Source organism: Diceros bicornis, chromosome X (genome assembly GCF_020826845.1).
Source record: "Diceros bicornis minor isolate mBicDic1 chromosome X, mDicBic1.mat.cur, whole genome shotgun sequence".
Taxonomy (NCBI): Eukaryota; Metazoa; Chordata; class Mammalia; order Perissodactyla; family Rhinocerotidae; genus Diceros; species Diceros bicornis.
The window spans coordinates 85,576,530-85,593,376 of NC_080781.1; the positions used below are offsets into that span (position 1 = coordinate 85,576,530).

Below are 16,847 nucleotides of genomic sequence, written 5' to 3' on the forward strand. Positions count from 1 at the left end.
TGATCCTTGAAAACCTGATATCATTTATTAGTTTCTAACTTTTAGGATTTTATTTTAGACACTGGTATGACAAAACTATGAAAAAAAACCCTCAGATGTTGTCTTGTTCTTTTATGACAGAGCACATAAATGAGAGATCAATAACTGATCCTTGCCACGTCAGTAACTTTTATGTTAAAGAAACAGATTGGAGAATTAAAAATTATAGTGTGTGTGCGTGTGTGTGCACGCACACATAAGGGTTCATAATCATGCATGTGCTGAGAATCTTAAGGCCTTCTGATCTTTTCTTCACAGTCTCCAGTACCTTTTTATCGTATTCATTTCTGTCAAAGTGCTACAAGTAACACAGGATAAGACTGCCCCTGAGAGCCAGTCAACACTGCTGTTCTATCAGCTAGCAAGATCACTATTCATCTGTGTAGGGTTCATCTTACTGTAGTTCAGATAGGGGACTTTAAGAATTTTTTTTTCTTTTACAAATTGGACTTGAAGAAAATTAAGATATTTGACTATTTAAAAGACTTGTTAAGAGTGTGAGACCCTTTGTGTACTGATAAGCAGCAGCACTTAAGAGATCCCATGCACATTGAGTAAGTATTTTACAATTTTATATTAATTGAACCACCTCCTTGCAGGTTTTGGGGGAAGCCAGAACCAGTGGAGATTGTTTTTTAAACATTCCTATAATTTGACTTCATGGGCATGAAGGGAATATAGTTGCTGTTCCAGGCTATATTTCCCAATTTAACAGATTGGCATGTGAGTTTCAGTCCATTGTGCTTGCTTGTTAAAAAAAAAAGTTAATTAAATAACATTGTGTTGTTAATCTCCAAGAAAATTTCATTTCTAACACCTGTTTCTATTTTTTTAAAAAAAGGAAATTCTGTGTATTTTACACAAGGTTTTATTTTTATCCCTCTGCCAAAGGTTTTAGCTGTATTTATTAGATGATATATATGTACTATTGTCTTGGATGAATATTTTATACTTGATTGTTACTTTTGGTGGTGAAAAGGCATCCTGGACAACTGAAATCTACAGTAAGATATTTTGAGTCATTTGGACCACCATGGTTAATTCACTTATAACTTCATTCATCATGTGAAACTTAATGACAATTCTTTTTAAAATTCTACATACTTCATCCTTTTGAAAACTTTAATAGTTTACATAATGAATTACATTTATTATCATAAAATGCTATGACCTGAAAAGCCCTCAGAACATCTTCTAGCACAATTCTCTAATTTTACAAATGCCTAAAGATGTTAAGCAGCTTGCTTGAGGTCACAATATTAGTTATAGGCAGAGTTGAGGCTTAGAATTCAAGTCTTCTGGCACTTATTTCTGACCTGATCCTTTGTCATGTGGCTTCAAGAAAGTGAAAAATGGTCTCCTTACATAATAACATAAGTTTAAATATGTTTCATTCTATGTTTTCTAGGGTCAAAGTATTTTTGGGCTCGATGTCATTGAAACACCAGAAGGAGACAAGATGCCACAACTGATTGTTCAAAAGGAGTTAGATAGAGAAGAGAAGGATACCTATGTAATGAAAGTAAAGGTTGAAGATGGTGGCTTTCCTCAAAGATCCAGTACTGCTATTTTGCAAGTAAGTGTTGCTGATACAAATGACAACCGCCCAGTCTTCAAGGAGAGTGAAATTGAAGTCAGTATACCAGAAAATGCTCCTGTAGGTACTTCAGTGACACAGCTACATGCTACAGATGCTGACATAGGTGAAAATGCCAGGATTCACTTCTATTTCAGCAATCTAGTCTCCAACATCGCCAAGAGGCTATTTCACCTCAACACCACCACTGGACTTATCACAATCAAAGAAGCACTGGATAGGGAGGAATCACCAAACCACAAGTTACTAGTTTTAGCTAGTGATGGTGGATTGACGCCAGCAAGAGCAATGGTGCTAGTAAATGTTACAGATATCAATGATAATGTCCCATCAATTGACATAAGATACATCATCAATCCAATCAATGGCACTGTGGTTCTTTCAGAAAATGCTCCACTCAACACCAAAATTGCTCTCATAACTGTGACAGATAAGGATGCTGACCACAATGGTAGAGTGACGTGCTTTACAGATCACGAAGTCCCTTTCAGATTAAGGCCGGTATTTAGTAATCAGTTCCTCCTAGAGACTGCTGCATATCTTGACTATGAGTCCACAAGAGAATATGCCATTAAATTACTGGCCGCAGATGCTGGCAAACCTCCTTTGAATCAATCATCCATGCTCCTCGTCAAAGTAAAAGATGAAAACGACAACGCTCCTGTTTTCACCCAACCTTTTATAAGTCTTTCTGTTCCTGAGAATAACTCTCCTGGCACCCAGTTGACAAAAATAAGTGCAACGGATGCAGACAGTGGGCATAATGCTGAGATCAGTTACCTGCTAGGTGTTGATGCTCCATCTGAATTCAACCTGGATCGTCGTACAGGCATTCTGACTGCAGTGAAGAAATTGGATAGAGAAAAACAGGAAAAATATTCCTTCACGGTTCTGGCAAAAGATAATGGGATGCCACCCTTAATGACCAATGCCACAGTCTTAGTGACCGTTCTTGATCAGAATGACAACAGTCCAATTTTCACTCACAATGAGTACAACTTCTATGTCCCAGAAAACCTTCCAAGACATGGCACGGTAGGACTAATCACTGTAACTGATCCTGATTATGGAGAAAATTCTGCAGTAACTCTCTCCATTTTAGATGTGAATGATGACTTCACCATTGATCCACAGACTGGTGTCATCCAACCAAATATTTCATTTGATAGAGAAAAACAAGAATCTTATACTTTCTATGTAAAGGCTGAGGATGGTGGTAGAGTATCCCGCTCTTCAACTGCCAAAGTGACCATAAATGTGGTTGATGTCAATGACAACAAGCCAGTTTTTGTTGTCCCTTCTTCCAACTACTCCTATGAATTAGTTCTACCATCCACTAATCCAGGCACAGTGGTCTTCACGGTAGTTGCTGTTGACAATGACACTGGCATGAATGCAGAGCTTCGTTACAGCATTGTAGGAGGAAACACAAAAAGTCTGTTTATAATTGACCAAACAACAGGCAACATTACACTGAAGGAGAAATGTGTGGTTGCAGACCTTGGTTTACACAGACTGGTAATCAAAGCTAAGGACTTAGGACAACCTGATTCTCTCTTCAATGTTGTAATTGTTAATTTATTCGTGAATGAGTCAGTGACCAATGCTACACTGATTCATGAACTAGTGCGCAAAAACGTTGAAACACCAGTGACCCAAAATATTGAGACAGCTGATGCATCCTCACCAACCAGTGACTATGTCAAGATCATGGTGGCCATTGTTGCTGGCACCATAACTGTCATCCTTGTTATTTTCATCACTGCTGTAGTAAGATGCCGCCAATCACCACACCTTAAGGCTGCTCAGAAAAACAAACAGAATTCTGAATGGGTTACTCCAAACCCAGAAAACAGGCAAATGATAATGATGAAGAAAAAGAAAAAGAAGAAGAAGAAGCATGCCCCTAAGAACTTGCTGCTTAACTTTGTCACTATTGAAGAAACTAAGACAGATGATGCTGACAATGATGGAAACAGTGTCACACTAGACCTTCCCATTGAACTGGAAGAGCAAACCATGGGCAAGTATAACTGGGGCACTACACCTACTACTTTCAAGCCTGATAGCCCTGATTTGGCCCGACACTACAAGTCTGCCTCCCCACAACCTGCCTTCCAGATCCAGCCGGAAACGCCTCTGAATTCGAAGCACCACATCATCCAGGAACTGCCTCTTGATAACACCTTCGTGGCCTGCGATTCCATCTCCAAGTGTTCCTCCGGCAGTTCTGATCCCTACAGTGTTTCTGAGTGCAGCTATCCAGTGACAACATTCAAGACCCCTGTGTCTGTACACACCAGACCGGTAGGTAATCCAAGTTTCTAACTAACCCTTCTACTTATATTTTTAAAAATTAATTTCAGTTGAAATAGAACTTTACAGAATCTATTGACTCAACAGGGGATCGAAGCAATCATATTCTGAAGAAGTATCCAAACAGATATACGGATTCATTTTAAGTTTGGTAGAAAATCAGAACAAAATGACTCATTCTTGCAGGAAAATTGGGTGAAGAATGATGATTATAATAGGGGCAATGTTGTCTGTAGATGGCAGTATGACACTTCTTGCTAGAGAATATACTGGAAAAACTCCAAAATAAAGGGCTGTGGCACTGTCCTTAGTACCACTGTGTGCATGAGGATCAGAACAGTTGGGACTAGGTACATCACAATAAAGCTTTTTAGAATCCGATAAGCGGGTCATAATAATGGTGTTGAGAATCTCAACTTCACTTAGGAAAAATCTGTGTCTGCCCAAGATAACCAAATAGCATCAAGATATCTTCCCTACCCACCATGCCCCCAAGCCCCACAATGAAAAGAGAGTGTCATTTTCACATTAGGAACTCACTATTTCCTGGTTCCTAAAATCTATATTCACACAATGTAGCAAGAGTGGGAATAGAAAAATGAAGTCATGCTACTCACTCTCATCTTCAAGCCAGAGAATGAAATATATATGAGATCTCTATTTTAGATATCCATTTAAGTATTTGCATATTTATGCAAGGTATTGAGAGCCCTTCAGGAGACATTCTTAAAAGATAATGACTTTTTGAAAATGAAATATGTTTCCTTTCTCTAATGGGCCCAAAGGAAAATATGGGTATATTAAGACCCAAGAAAACTGTGTACAATAATTTAAAACCCAATAAAGTTATGAAAACAAGAGTTTATACAGTGCTTTTTATCTGTATTCTGTGGAGAAATTAATAAAAATTTATCTAGAAATTCATAAGTAAATTAAATGATTTAAGTATGGTTATTTCCTTAATAAAGTCAAGTGATGGAATTTATCTACATTTTTTCTTTCGAAGTCATGCCACATGTTGACTTTATTATTTTGTCTGTATTATTCTGAAAAAGGTCTTCATCTCAGCTTCAGTAAATAAAGGCTTTTGAAAACCTATTCAGGCTTAATAAGATGGTAGTAATGTGAAAGTCAGAACAGATTTTCTTTCATCAAAGTTAGAGATATTAAAGTCTATCAGGATTCAAAATAACAATGAAAATAATTTATTGTAATTTAAGAAATAGTTTTAAGAATCGAGGTCATTAAAGGGTAAGTGTAGTTACATTATACAATAACATTAACCTTTCTCTCTTACACAGTGAAGGTCAGATACTAATTCAGTTGTGGGTGCATTTTGTTACAATAGGTCCATAATTATGCTATTGCAAATAGTAAAATAGAACCATACCCTCTTTGTAGAAAGTTTTGTTATGAGTTTACAGGGAAGAGGTTATTTCTACAGCTCGAATGAGCTCCATGTTTTCCTACCTAGATGGATCTTAGATGGGTGACAAACATAATAGATGCCTAATATCTCCTCAGGGTGTGTTTTTGTTTATATTTAACCATTTAAAAGGGCACTCATTTTCTAATTCTTATTGCTATTATTCTGTTTATTGGAAACATTTCTCAATAGAAAAGTATCCTTTATCAATAGCACTTTATGTGTGTGTGTATCCTAACAGCACTTTTCCCTAGGCTAAATTTGTGACTCACTTAAAGCTGTATGCAAAAGGTGGAGTTTGTGAATTACATTTGCAGATCTTCATTTTTAATAGAATCATTCATGAAGTCAGATAAAAGAGCAAATTCTGGTTTCAACGGTTCATGAAGGTATGGAGATGTTTTATGAGCTAGACTTATTTTACTTGAGTATATGAACATACAGTAAACAAGGCATGGATGAAGAAGAAATTGAAGTATTTTTCAAATATCCTCCTTTTTATTTTTTGATATTTTGTAATTTTTATAAAGTCAATAAAATTAATAACTTTTTTCATGATGGCATTTTATATTATCTAGCTAAGAGATCTTTTCCTAAACACAGGGCAAACGATTTCATGAGATAGGCAAAATATGAAAAATAAATGATAGCGAGAATAAGTTCTTGGTTATCATTAGGTTTTTATTAGCTAAAAGGTCTATCTTAGAATCAATGAATTCTCAGATGACTTATTCTATTTTTTCACATCTCAAAAAAATAGGTAAATTCTATAATTTATGTCATTGGCTCCCAGTTGTTTCAGATTAATTACTAAATATCTTCTGGACATTGAATTGGTGAACTTAGGTAGACTAATATGATACTAAAAATAATTTTAATTCTTATATTATTTGCTGCATTTACTGTTTTCACCCTTTCCATATACTCTTCAATTTCTTATTAATGCCAGAAGAGGCATCTTATATTCACTCATGTTGCAGAATGCTAGCAAGATAAGTGACCACTGAAGAAGAACTCATGTATTTAAAAATTCAAATACAGTAGATGTCTTCTTTTTAAAGAAACATCATACCTAATGGGGAAAAGTGTCACCCAATACAATAAAAATTCATTGTTCCTTGAGGAAATTCTGACAGTGGAATAAAATATCACTGTTAGCAGAAGGCAGAAATATTCCAATTGATTTTAAATGAAGTGAGAAATACATTTCCAAAAGGAGAGTTTAGGGTGATATTTACATTTAGTTCATTACTCATCTGAATAGAAATATGAAAGTGAAGAAATGAAATAGTTCTAGTAGCCTGTAAGATATAACGGAATTTATCAGAAATTTCTTGTTTTAAAAAGTGAATCAAATATTTTCTGTAGATTTTCTTCTGACTCTGGAGTTCTGAAAAAATATGGAACATTCCTTAGCTAGAAATACATCCATGCATAAAACCATTTATAACTGGGGATTATGATGTCCCTCTTTGGTATACATTTTTACAAGTATACAGGAAGGCATTTTTATATATATTGTAGTAGAAATGAAAAACCTGAAATTTAAAAGATGATTCTACACTTTACCTTCTATTAACATCTTTCAGAGCAAGCAGATAGCATTTGGTTGGTATTTCCAGAGAAACAAAAAGCATAGCCATTTCAGAATTAATTTTGAAAATTGTCATATAAAAGAGATATGCTGCCAAAACCAAGTCTTGCTTAACACAGCTCTCCCATTAAAATATTGTGAAGACTCTACACTTGAAAATTAGAGAGTAGAATAACAATGGCAGTAGCATTTTTCAAGGGCCTTCTATGTACCAGTAACTGTCTGAGATATGTATTTGAGGTACTTCATTTCAAAAAGAAAAAAAATCCTAACAAATTTCTGTGATTGGAGTTGGAAGAGTCTCGCAGTTTCGGAAATGAGGTAAAAAGAATGGTGGAAGGTTTGGACGGTTATAAGAAAATTCATGGATGTAACCATGCTGTAGGTATTATACATGGATTCAAAATGGTAACAGGAGTCTGAATCAGCTTGGAATGGGATTGCTATTCACTACTGTTAAATTCAGTAACTTTGATTTTGTGCATCTGTATGTTAGTAATGTGAATTTTAGCTATGTAGCATGCTTGGCAACTAAGACTCCTAGAACACAACCATCTGATTTTGATAACATGTTATTTTTCTTGTCCTAGACTGATTCCAGGACATCAACTATTGAAATCTGCAGTGAGATATAACTTTCTAGGAACAACATAATTCCATTCCCCTTCCAAAAAATTCCAATGATTTGTGAATTTCAAAATTTGGCTAAGATCATTAATTTGGTAATCTGGATTTCTCATTATAAAGGCAAGCAAAACAAAAACCACCTTAAAAATAATGTCCCACTGAACCTTATGCTTACTTTAGCTGTAATCTTGCGGTCAAAATTTAAAATTTGTGGAAGAAACAGTTCAGTGTAATAAAAGAGTTTTATCCTGCTGTTTCTCCATTTGCTTGCTCTGAATGTCAACAATTGTGATGTAATACAATGCTGTTTTGGTGTACAAACTGATGGTTAATATGTCAATAATGAAACATGGAATTACTTGCCATGTCTGATTGCTGAAGAGTTTAAACATCATCTCCGGGAGTTTGGAAGTGAAGCTCAACTATCCAAGCTACCCTCTGAAAGGTATCCAGGGCAAGAGATTTTTTAAGACCAAAAACACAACAACAAAACACTTAAATTCATTTTTTTGAAAATATTCACCAATATAGTGTTGCCGAGAAAATAATTATAATTACCCATCACTCTGCTTAAAAGTTGGATGATATAAAATAATCTTATTGGGGTTTTTATGTTGACTGTAATCATGTTGTTCCACTACTTTAATAATTAAAAATTATTTTTGTTGTAATCATGTTTCCTTTTTCTACAAATACTGAAAAAGAAAGAAGTTCTTTCTATTTTTATCTATCAAAAGGAGAATGTAAAGTTCTTTATACTCCCTGATATTTTGAAAAGGAAATGTAATGATATTTCTTGTATAAATAAACATAACTCTAGTCATATAAGAGTAGAAACAAGGATTTAAACAAGATGTTTTAAAAGATTTTATCTTAATTTTGAAAATACCTATGAAAATATAAGGTACTAGAGTCACATCTAAATAGATATATTTTATTTCTCTGGCATTAAATTACTGAATATGTTTCATTGCTTTAAATTATTTGCCCTTTAAAATTAACTCATTTTTCACAATATGTTAAGAAATTCATTTCCTACACAAACGACTAAATGCCTCAAATTAGGCGTACATTAAATTTATTGAGGAAAGAATGACGTTGCCCAATTTTATGCTATATTCTTTAAGCTGCTTATGACTTATTAAGACTACTAATGGAATTTTTAAAAGAAACATGATTTCTTGAGACAAAAAGGGAGTATAAAGGACCCTTATAATCATGACATAACATATGTTTCCTGGATTTTCATTCAAATGCTTCACTGTGTATTATTTTACCTTGCAAAGTGTTAATGGGATTTGGCCTATTATGTATGTACATTAAATTAGTGTATTATTTGAAGTGTTCTTTGATGTACAGGTATTTAGAAGAGGTTTATGCTCTATTTAGCATTTCAAATTAGTGTGATTCTTGGATATTTGATATATAGGTAATATTTTAAACATGTTCCTGTTAAAATTTAGTGTTCCCATTTACTCAATGCAGAATCCTCTGTACCTGCAACGATGTCAAGTTCCTTGAACATACTTGCTATTTGGCTTTTCAAACATTACTTAGTTAATTATAATGACTGTGAGTGTAACTATTTTACTGGTAATGAGAAATTTCATGTAAGTTACAATATTGTATTACATACTTATAAACAACTGTTGTAGAAAAAAGTACTTAAAATTAAATTTTACCTTTGTGAAAGTTATTCACATAGAATAACTTTATAACTTTTCCCTTATTTCTTCCTGATAAATTAAATAGTTTAATTCAAATCATTCCAAGGAATATCAAAATTGAGTCAACTTATTATACCCCTAGAGTCAGTGTCCTGCAGGTACCAAGACATACTAAGAGCAGGAGTTTCCAAAATCCGTAATCTCAATTTAATTGTGAATAAAATGATGACGCCCAAGAAAATGAATCAGTATTCAAGTGTCCCGTAATAAACTACTGTGGCTTCATGACCATTTGTACATGTAATTATTGTATAAATGCATTTTAAGTGCTGTGTCATGACCACCCTGGTCTCTCCTTTTCTGCACACTCTGTGAGCTAAGGGAGAATACCTCATTTTTCTTCCACTTCAGTGACCCTTTCCTTTATGACTATGATAGGAGAAACTCCTAATCACTCCTTTTTATATATTAAGATGAAAATGTCTTGAAATAGTTATCCAGGATCTCTAAATAAAGCATTCTTCAATAGTTTTACAGGTGTCATCTTTGCAGAATATGAAAACAAACTTTATTTTTAAAGCTGTGACTCCATCTGTCAGAATACAACTTCTGTAAGAAAGGAACTTCGAAATTGATTTCTTTCCTGCTCTTTGAGGCTAAAATATTTATCCATATAGATGATGGCTGAAATTTAACCGTGTTTACAATTGGGCCATAGATGAAAATGGATTCCACTTTTGATGATTAACTACGCTTGATCTGTCCTTTGTTTATGCTTGAGGAAATAATATTACCAACTGAGAACAATATGGACAGCATTGAAACTAGTTTTCCACATAAGCCAGAGAGAATAAAAATATGTATTTTCCTACTTGGTTCCTTCTTATCAGTTGATTTAGTGCCACTTTTAATTTAATTATTGTTATTATTACGTGTTTGGCTTACAAAGTCTCAGATATCTTCTCATCTCTTGTGTTGGCATTAATGGGCTCCTGGAATATTCCCAATGAAATGTCCTTGACAGTCTCTCTGGCTCTTATTCTAGTCAGTAAATAAAGAAAAACAGAAGGAAAGCAAATCTTAAGACTAGTCATCATAGATAAAGAAAAGGAACTTTCCGTGAACTTAGTCTATGGAATCGATTAAGTAGACCATCTAATTGATAAACTACAGTGTACTGTATACTTTCACCACTGCAATCACTCAAAGAAGTATTTTCTTTTGATTAAAATCCACAGTGCATAAATTGAAAAAAATTGGTGAAATACATTCCCTCATTTTACTTTAAATATAAAAGTTTGTTTTTAGCAATAGGACTATTCAAGCCTTTACATTTCTTTAATTATTTTTATTTTCAGTAATTTAAATTTAAAAATTTATGACAATTATAATTCTATCCATTAATTAATTTTTTGTGTATGCATCTTCTGTTTTGTCTGTTGACTACCCCATACACATCAATCAATGAGAATAAATATACTTTAGAATAATTTTTAAAAGTTGAATTTAGGTTCAATCAATCAACTGTTATTTTGTACAGTATTTACTAATCTTTTAATTTCAACACAAAATAATACTGCCTCATTTTACTATTTTGTTGCCTGCACTCGTCACTGTTTAATTAGATTTTGTAATTGTGTGTCTAGCTAGGTGTGATATGAAGCAATGATCTCAACAGAAATGCTACAGGACAAGCAAATCTTAAAAAATCTTATATGAACTTAAGACACACTCTGTAAATGCTTCCTAGAGATGCTCTTGTGTAATAGACATGTTTTCTTAGATTTTGTGAAGCTTAGCTTTTGTCTATTTCAAATATTATTTATATTTAGGTTTCTAGTATATTCAAAGGTGCTGTGATAATATAAAGCTGTATGTGTTGTATATAATTACTATTTTTAAAAAGAACTATTGTGCTTTTTGTTTTTTCATGCATTGTGGTTATCCATACATGACATCCATGGTTTTATGTGGTATTTAGAATTAGAAGTAGACTTTTTTAATTCTAGAGTAGTCGTAGGCTTTTATTTTTATTGCACATGCAATACACATTCAGTGTACAAAAATTTAGGAAATTGTAGATAGATTTTAGATGAAGGATTTTAAAATTATTTGTTTTTATTTCCAGCTATATCAGTACGTTTTTCTTTATAATTTGCTTAGTAATTCTGTTTAAAGGCTCTGTAACTTTTGGAAGTGGTGCACTTTAAAATTAAAGAATTATTCTGTTTTTTTTATATTATAAACTATACATGCAGGATTTTTTACACAGTGGTAATTGACTTATTTATTATGCATATTGTTTATTTTTATAGATGTATGGTTGGAAAAATTCATGTAATAGTATAGCTTGATTAGTTGACAGTATAATACACAGGCATACTATTTATCTCCACCGCAAAACTAACCTCCCCTCAGTGAAAATATCAAGTTTTGATTAAAAAGCTTTTTTAGTTAAAAAGAATGCCATCTTAATATCTGCCAAAAATTCCTTTAGAACGAACAACCAAGTTAATTATTTCCAAGAATTCTCATAACCAACTCTTACCTTTTTCATATTCTAGATAATCTCAATTAAAATTGCTTAAACTGTCCATTTTTAAGTGGTTAATTATATTTAATTACCCACACATACAAAAATACTATCCAACGAGGAGTAAAACTTTTTTTGTCAAGTGAAAAAATCACATTCCATTAGGTTTTACATAGTCAAATGGACATAATAATGAAAATGAAATATTTCAATGGATATTCTAGAAATATTTGCACTTTTCTCCTTCGTCCTGGAGCCTTATATTTATTAATTATTCATTGATTTACTTCATAAAATGTTATTCTCTTTGAAATGCAGTTAACTTTTAAAATCATTTTCATTCTTTTTATCTTAATACTTGGCAAAAACATTAGATAACAAAATAATGCTTTCATTAGATACTTAACTAAAGAAAATTTTAAATAGTACTACTTTTACTCTATTTGGTGGTAATTAGAAGTAAATGAATATACAACTCTGGTGAAAAATATTATTTTCAGAAATCCAAGAAATAAACTTTAAAATGTATTTACTTGTTTTATTACATGTCACTTCTAACCTCCATTTCAAAATCAATGCAAATCACCATTTCAATGATACTTCAAAACTAAAGAGAATTGATCATAAACACTATCACTTTACACAAAAATATTCCCAGTAATTCAAACATGCAGCTCAAGTAGTTGTTCAGTGTCACAACCTTGAAGTAATTAAAATTGAAAAAAAAACAAATTTGACCAGCTCTTTTGATATGTAAACACAGGCCTAGTCTCATATTCAAGATGGGGAAAAAATACACACAAAAGTGGAATTGCATGGACTCTGGAAAGCTGATTTATGAGCTCCTAAAAGAGACATTATATTTCATTATTAATTTTATTCATTTGATCTCGTCATTCAGAACTATGTATTGGGTGCCTTTTTTTGCAGAAAATTGTATACATTTATTTATGATATTCAGATTGAATAATTACATTTTTTCACACGGATAGGTATTCAAGAGAAGGTGCTGAGTTCGTTTCCAGATAGGTATCATGGCTTTGTCTACATGATTCCAAAACTTCTGGAGGCAAAATACAATTTTTCACTAAACATGGAGATATTTTATCTACCTGACAAAATTGATTGACTTTGTAAAGACACAGACTTTATCTAATACTACAGAATAATATTATAACTATTTCCTTTTAGATAGGAAAAAAGAGTTTGACATGCTTTATAAAGATATCAGTATCTGAATCTAGAGTAATTTATAACATCTAGCCACAAAATTCCACACGGTGCTACAATTCAACTTTACATATATAAATTTTATTTGTCTATAAGACTATGCACACATTTATTTCAAAATGCACACAAATTATAAAAATGATGGGGAACATACAAGTATTTTTAGGTGTGGGAATTGAAGGGTAAACATACCAAACTCTAGAAATTAATATACCTAACTATGTGTCTAAAGAAAAATTTATTTTAATTTGGTGTTTAAGTAATTCTAACAGAATGGCATCAAAATGGGCTAGTGTATGTATAAGCATATATATGTTTGCACATGGTATGTGTGTATATTTATGTTTGTCAAATTTTTAGGAGAAAAAAGTGATATAAGCTTCACGCTAAAGGCAACTTATTCAGAGATTATATATCTATGTTTACAATGTTATTCTCTCTCTTTTTAAACTCTTATGCCTCATTTCCAAACTATAATCATCCTGCATCCCTTATATCTTCCTATACATCACCTTTCATTTAATAAAACTCTTGTCATATTCAGTGCATTCTAAATATGTACTCGTGTTTTTTACTTTTAATCAAATTATTTTGCCTCTAGTGTAACTGCAGTACTTCTCCTCATAAAATTTCCCTGTTTTCCGAATGATCACAGATCCAGTAACATTACATTATACATTAAAAAGTTAAACTGCTTTTTCCCATCTAAGTACCAGTGTAGATTCTACTTCTTTTTCACAAAGAAAACTAAGATAAATTTGCCTTCAGTACTAGTCAATTTCTGATCAGTTGGTATAACTAAAACATATACAAAAAGATCCAAAAATAATCCTCTTTATTTTGTATTAATACCTTATTTAATTTTAATACTTATGAAACCAAAAACGAGATAAGTAGTTCTCTGTTTGTTAGTGCTCTGTACAATGTCACATTTTCAATTTCATATGTCTGCAACTTTGTGGGTTTATGTTTCCATCAAAAGGGTAAGATATCGATTTACTATAATCATATACATGCATAAATATCTACCTATCTATGTATATACACACATACATTTTTATAAACATCTCAGTGTGCACTATGGATTGATGAACATCGTGGAAGTATTTATGAGAATAAGTTCAGTTTTCAGATTGGGCAATGTGTACATTTTATTATCATTTCTGTTTTTGAGTGGAGCTAGTACTAAGAACAGCAATTGAAGAAAAGCTGTGTAACATTAAAATTATGAAGATTTAAAATATGAAAGCATTCACAGCAGTCACTTTTAAAATTTTGTTTTTCTTTGTTATTTGCAGCTGTAATTTTAAAAAAGAATAAACAGGTTTTTGTGTGAATATATTAGAATGAAGATTATAGAGCATCTTTCAACTGGAATACGTGTAGATACTAACACTGGTTGTGTTTGATGTAATTTCAGTGCATAAAGTGTGTGTAATCTGTATTAAGTGAAATACCTATAAATAAAGTTGTTTCTGCATTGCAATAACACATCTTCTGATATTTTTTGAAGCGCTTGTTGTCAGCAGGGCCTACCAATTTCGTTAACATCATCAAAGATCCTAAAATAATTTTTAGCACATTAACATCCTACAATTTCATGGTATAACTCATTATCTGTGTTATATTAACCAGAACTTTATATACTGGAATTCCTGTTCACAAACATTGGGAGATAACTTGTCTTTTTCGATTAACCCAAAGCAGTGAAGTAGATAGAAGTGACTCATATTTACTAAAGTTTTAGCTTTGTGCATTTTATTGTACTAAAATTCTTTGAAGATTGGTAATATGGTACCACTTATTAACCACTGTATTTCATAGAACATGCCACATAATAGAGTTTACCATGAGTTCAAATGAGATTATATATTTCTCAAACTGCTACTGTGAGCAACGCAATGTAGAGAATCACAGTGGTTATGGTGAGGGTTGGGGTATAAGGAGGTATGGATGTGGGACAATCAAGGTTCTCCCGTGGTTTACTGTAAAAAGCCCCTCACCCAAGGAGTTTAACTGAAAGTATGTTGAAAAAAAAAAACTTTCATTTTCTTCCAGTGCAGAAAATCTCTGGGTATACAAGGTTAAAAAAAAGAAAAGAAAAAGAAAAAGAGCACATAAAAGTAACAAAACACAAAAACTTCAGTTTTTATCATAATGATTAGATGTGTGTGTGTGTGTGTATGTGTGTGTGTGTATGAATATCGCTAGTAAAGTACCTGGCAAGTATATTTTAGGTACTCATTCCAAATTTCTTGAAATCTGAACTGAGCAAACAGGTACCTAACCCATTTCAGGAAGCATCTTAAAGTCAAAAACACTTTCTTTTCCTCAGTCACATCCAAGTAGTAAACGAATCCTATTGATCTTGCCTCTAAAATGCCTCTGACATTTGTCCCTTTGCCACTTCCTTATTCAGGTCTTCGTCATGAGTTACCTGTTCCACTACCAATAGGTTGTCCTGCTTCCTACTTTCATTTGTCCAATCCATTTGCTACCCTGTACCCAGAATACTCTCTAAAACACAGATCTGATCAGGTGGAGTCTATGACAGAAAAGCTTCCAAGTTTTTCCCCATTGCATATAGAATAAAACTTTAATTACTGTATTTTTCAAGAGATTTTACAATTTTAACCAGGTCTACTTGTTCATCCCGTATCTCTTATTAATCCATGTGCCCCGTATTTTTGTCACATTTACTCTGCTCCTTGTTGCTTCACCATGCCATGCACTTTGATGCTTTCATAAATCTAAACAATTTACCAGAATTATATTGAATACTTCCTTTGGTTAAGACACTGCTGTTGGGACAACAAAAATAACTAAGCCATGGTCACTGAAGTGGAAGTGCAATTGTGGAAATGAGGAAAGAAAACAAATACTTTTAATAACAGAGAGAATATGATAAAAATGAAAGAATGCCACCTGTGATTACATGAAAAATGAAAGAAGCCTGGGGGCCGACCTGGTGGCGTAGTGGTTAAGTTCGTGAGCTCTGCTTTGGCAGCCTGGGGTTCGCACGTTTGGATCCCGGGTGCGGACATACACACGGTTAATAAAACCATGATGCAGCAGGCATCCCATAAAATGTAGAGGAGGATGGGCATGGATGTTAGCCCAGGGCTAATCTTCCTCAGCAAAAAAGAGGAGGATTGGCAACAGATGTTAGCTCAGGGCTACTCTTCCTCACCAAAAAAGAAAAAAAGAAAGAAGCCTAGATGTTATCCTTTTCTTCAATATCTTTCCTGTTTCTTAACATTAACCTTACATAATTCTTATAAAGTTAAAAACCTCAAGTAAATGACTAGGTCATTTAACCTTTCAGACATCAGTGTGTGGAAACCATTTCCAAAAAATTGTTGTTACATCCTTTTTCTTCATTAATTTTAGAAAGATTTTAATATTTACCTCAGATATTTTAATTCTTATTGCATTTCTTGTCCATGAATTACACTTATAATAAAAAGTATCAAAGGAAAAATTTAACCCATTTGTTGATCACAATATAGTTCCTATACAAAGAGACCAGAGAACCACATACTGCTTTTATGCATTTTAGCAAAAAAGAAGCATCTCAATGTGACACTTCTTCAAAGAAAAATATGGCAAGAAAAAGGTTTTCTTGTCCTCAATAGAGGAACATTTTCCATGGTGAATCACAACGAACTGATTTGACAACTCTAGTTAAAATGTGCTTGTATATACATAAATACTATCACTGAAGTGCTAAGATGAAATGGTCATCCCAACTAGAAATCATTTTCTTCCCATGCTTAAAATTAAAGTTATCAATTTTGTGAAAACAGGAACAGATGGAA

General features: G+C 32.9%; 1 protein-coding gene across 1 annotated transcript in view; it reads left to right on the plus strand.

Annotated features, from left to right (window-relative positions):
• The window catches only part of LOC131401208 (protocadherin-11 X-linked), an 85,879-nt gene extending 71,370 nt beyond the window's left edge, over positions 1–14,509 (plus strand). The window contains exons 3-4 of the mRNA XM_058536298.1: positions 1,448–3,943; positions 7,563–14,509. Coding sequence (XP_058392281.1) covers positions 1,448–3,943; positions 7,563–7,607 — 2,541 coding nt within the window. The 3' untranslated portion in view covers positions 7,608–14,509. The remainder of the gene's footprint in view (positions 1–1,447; positions 3,944–7,562) is intronic.
• Positions 14,510–16,847: the final 2,338 nt, after the last annotated feature.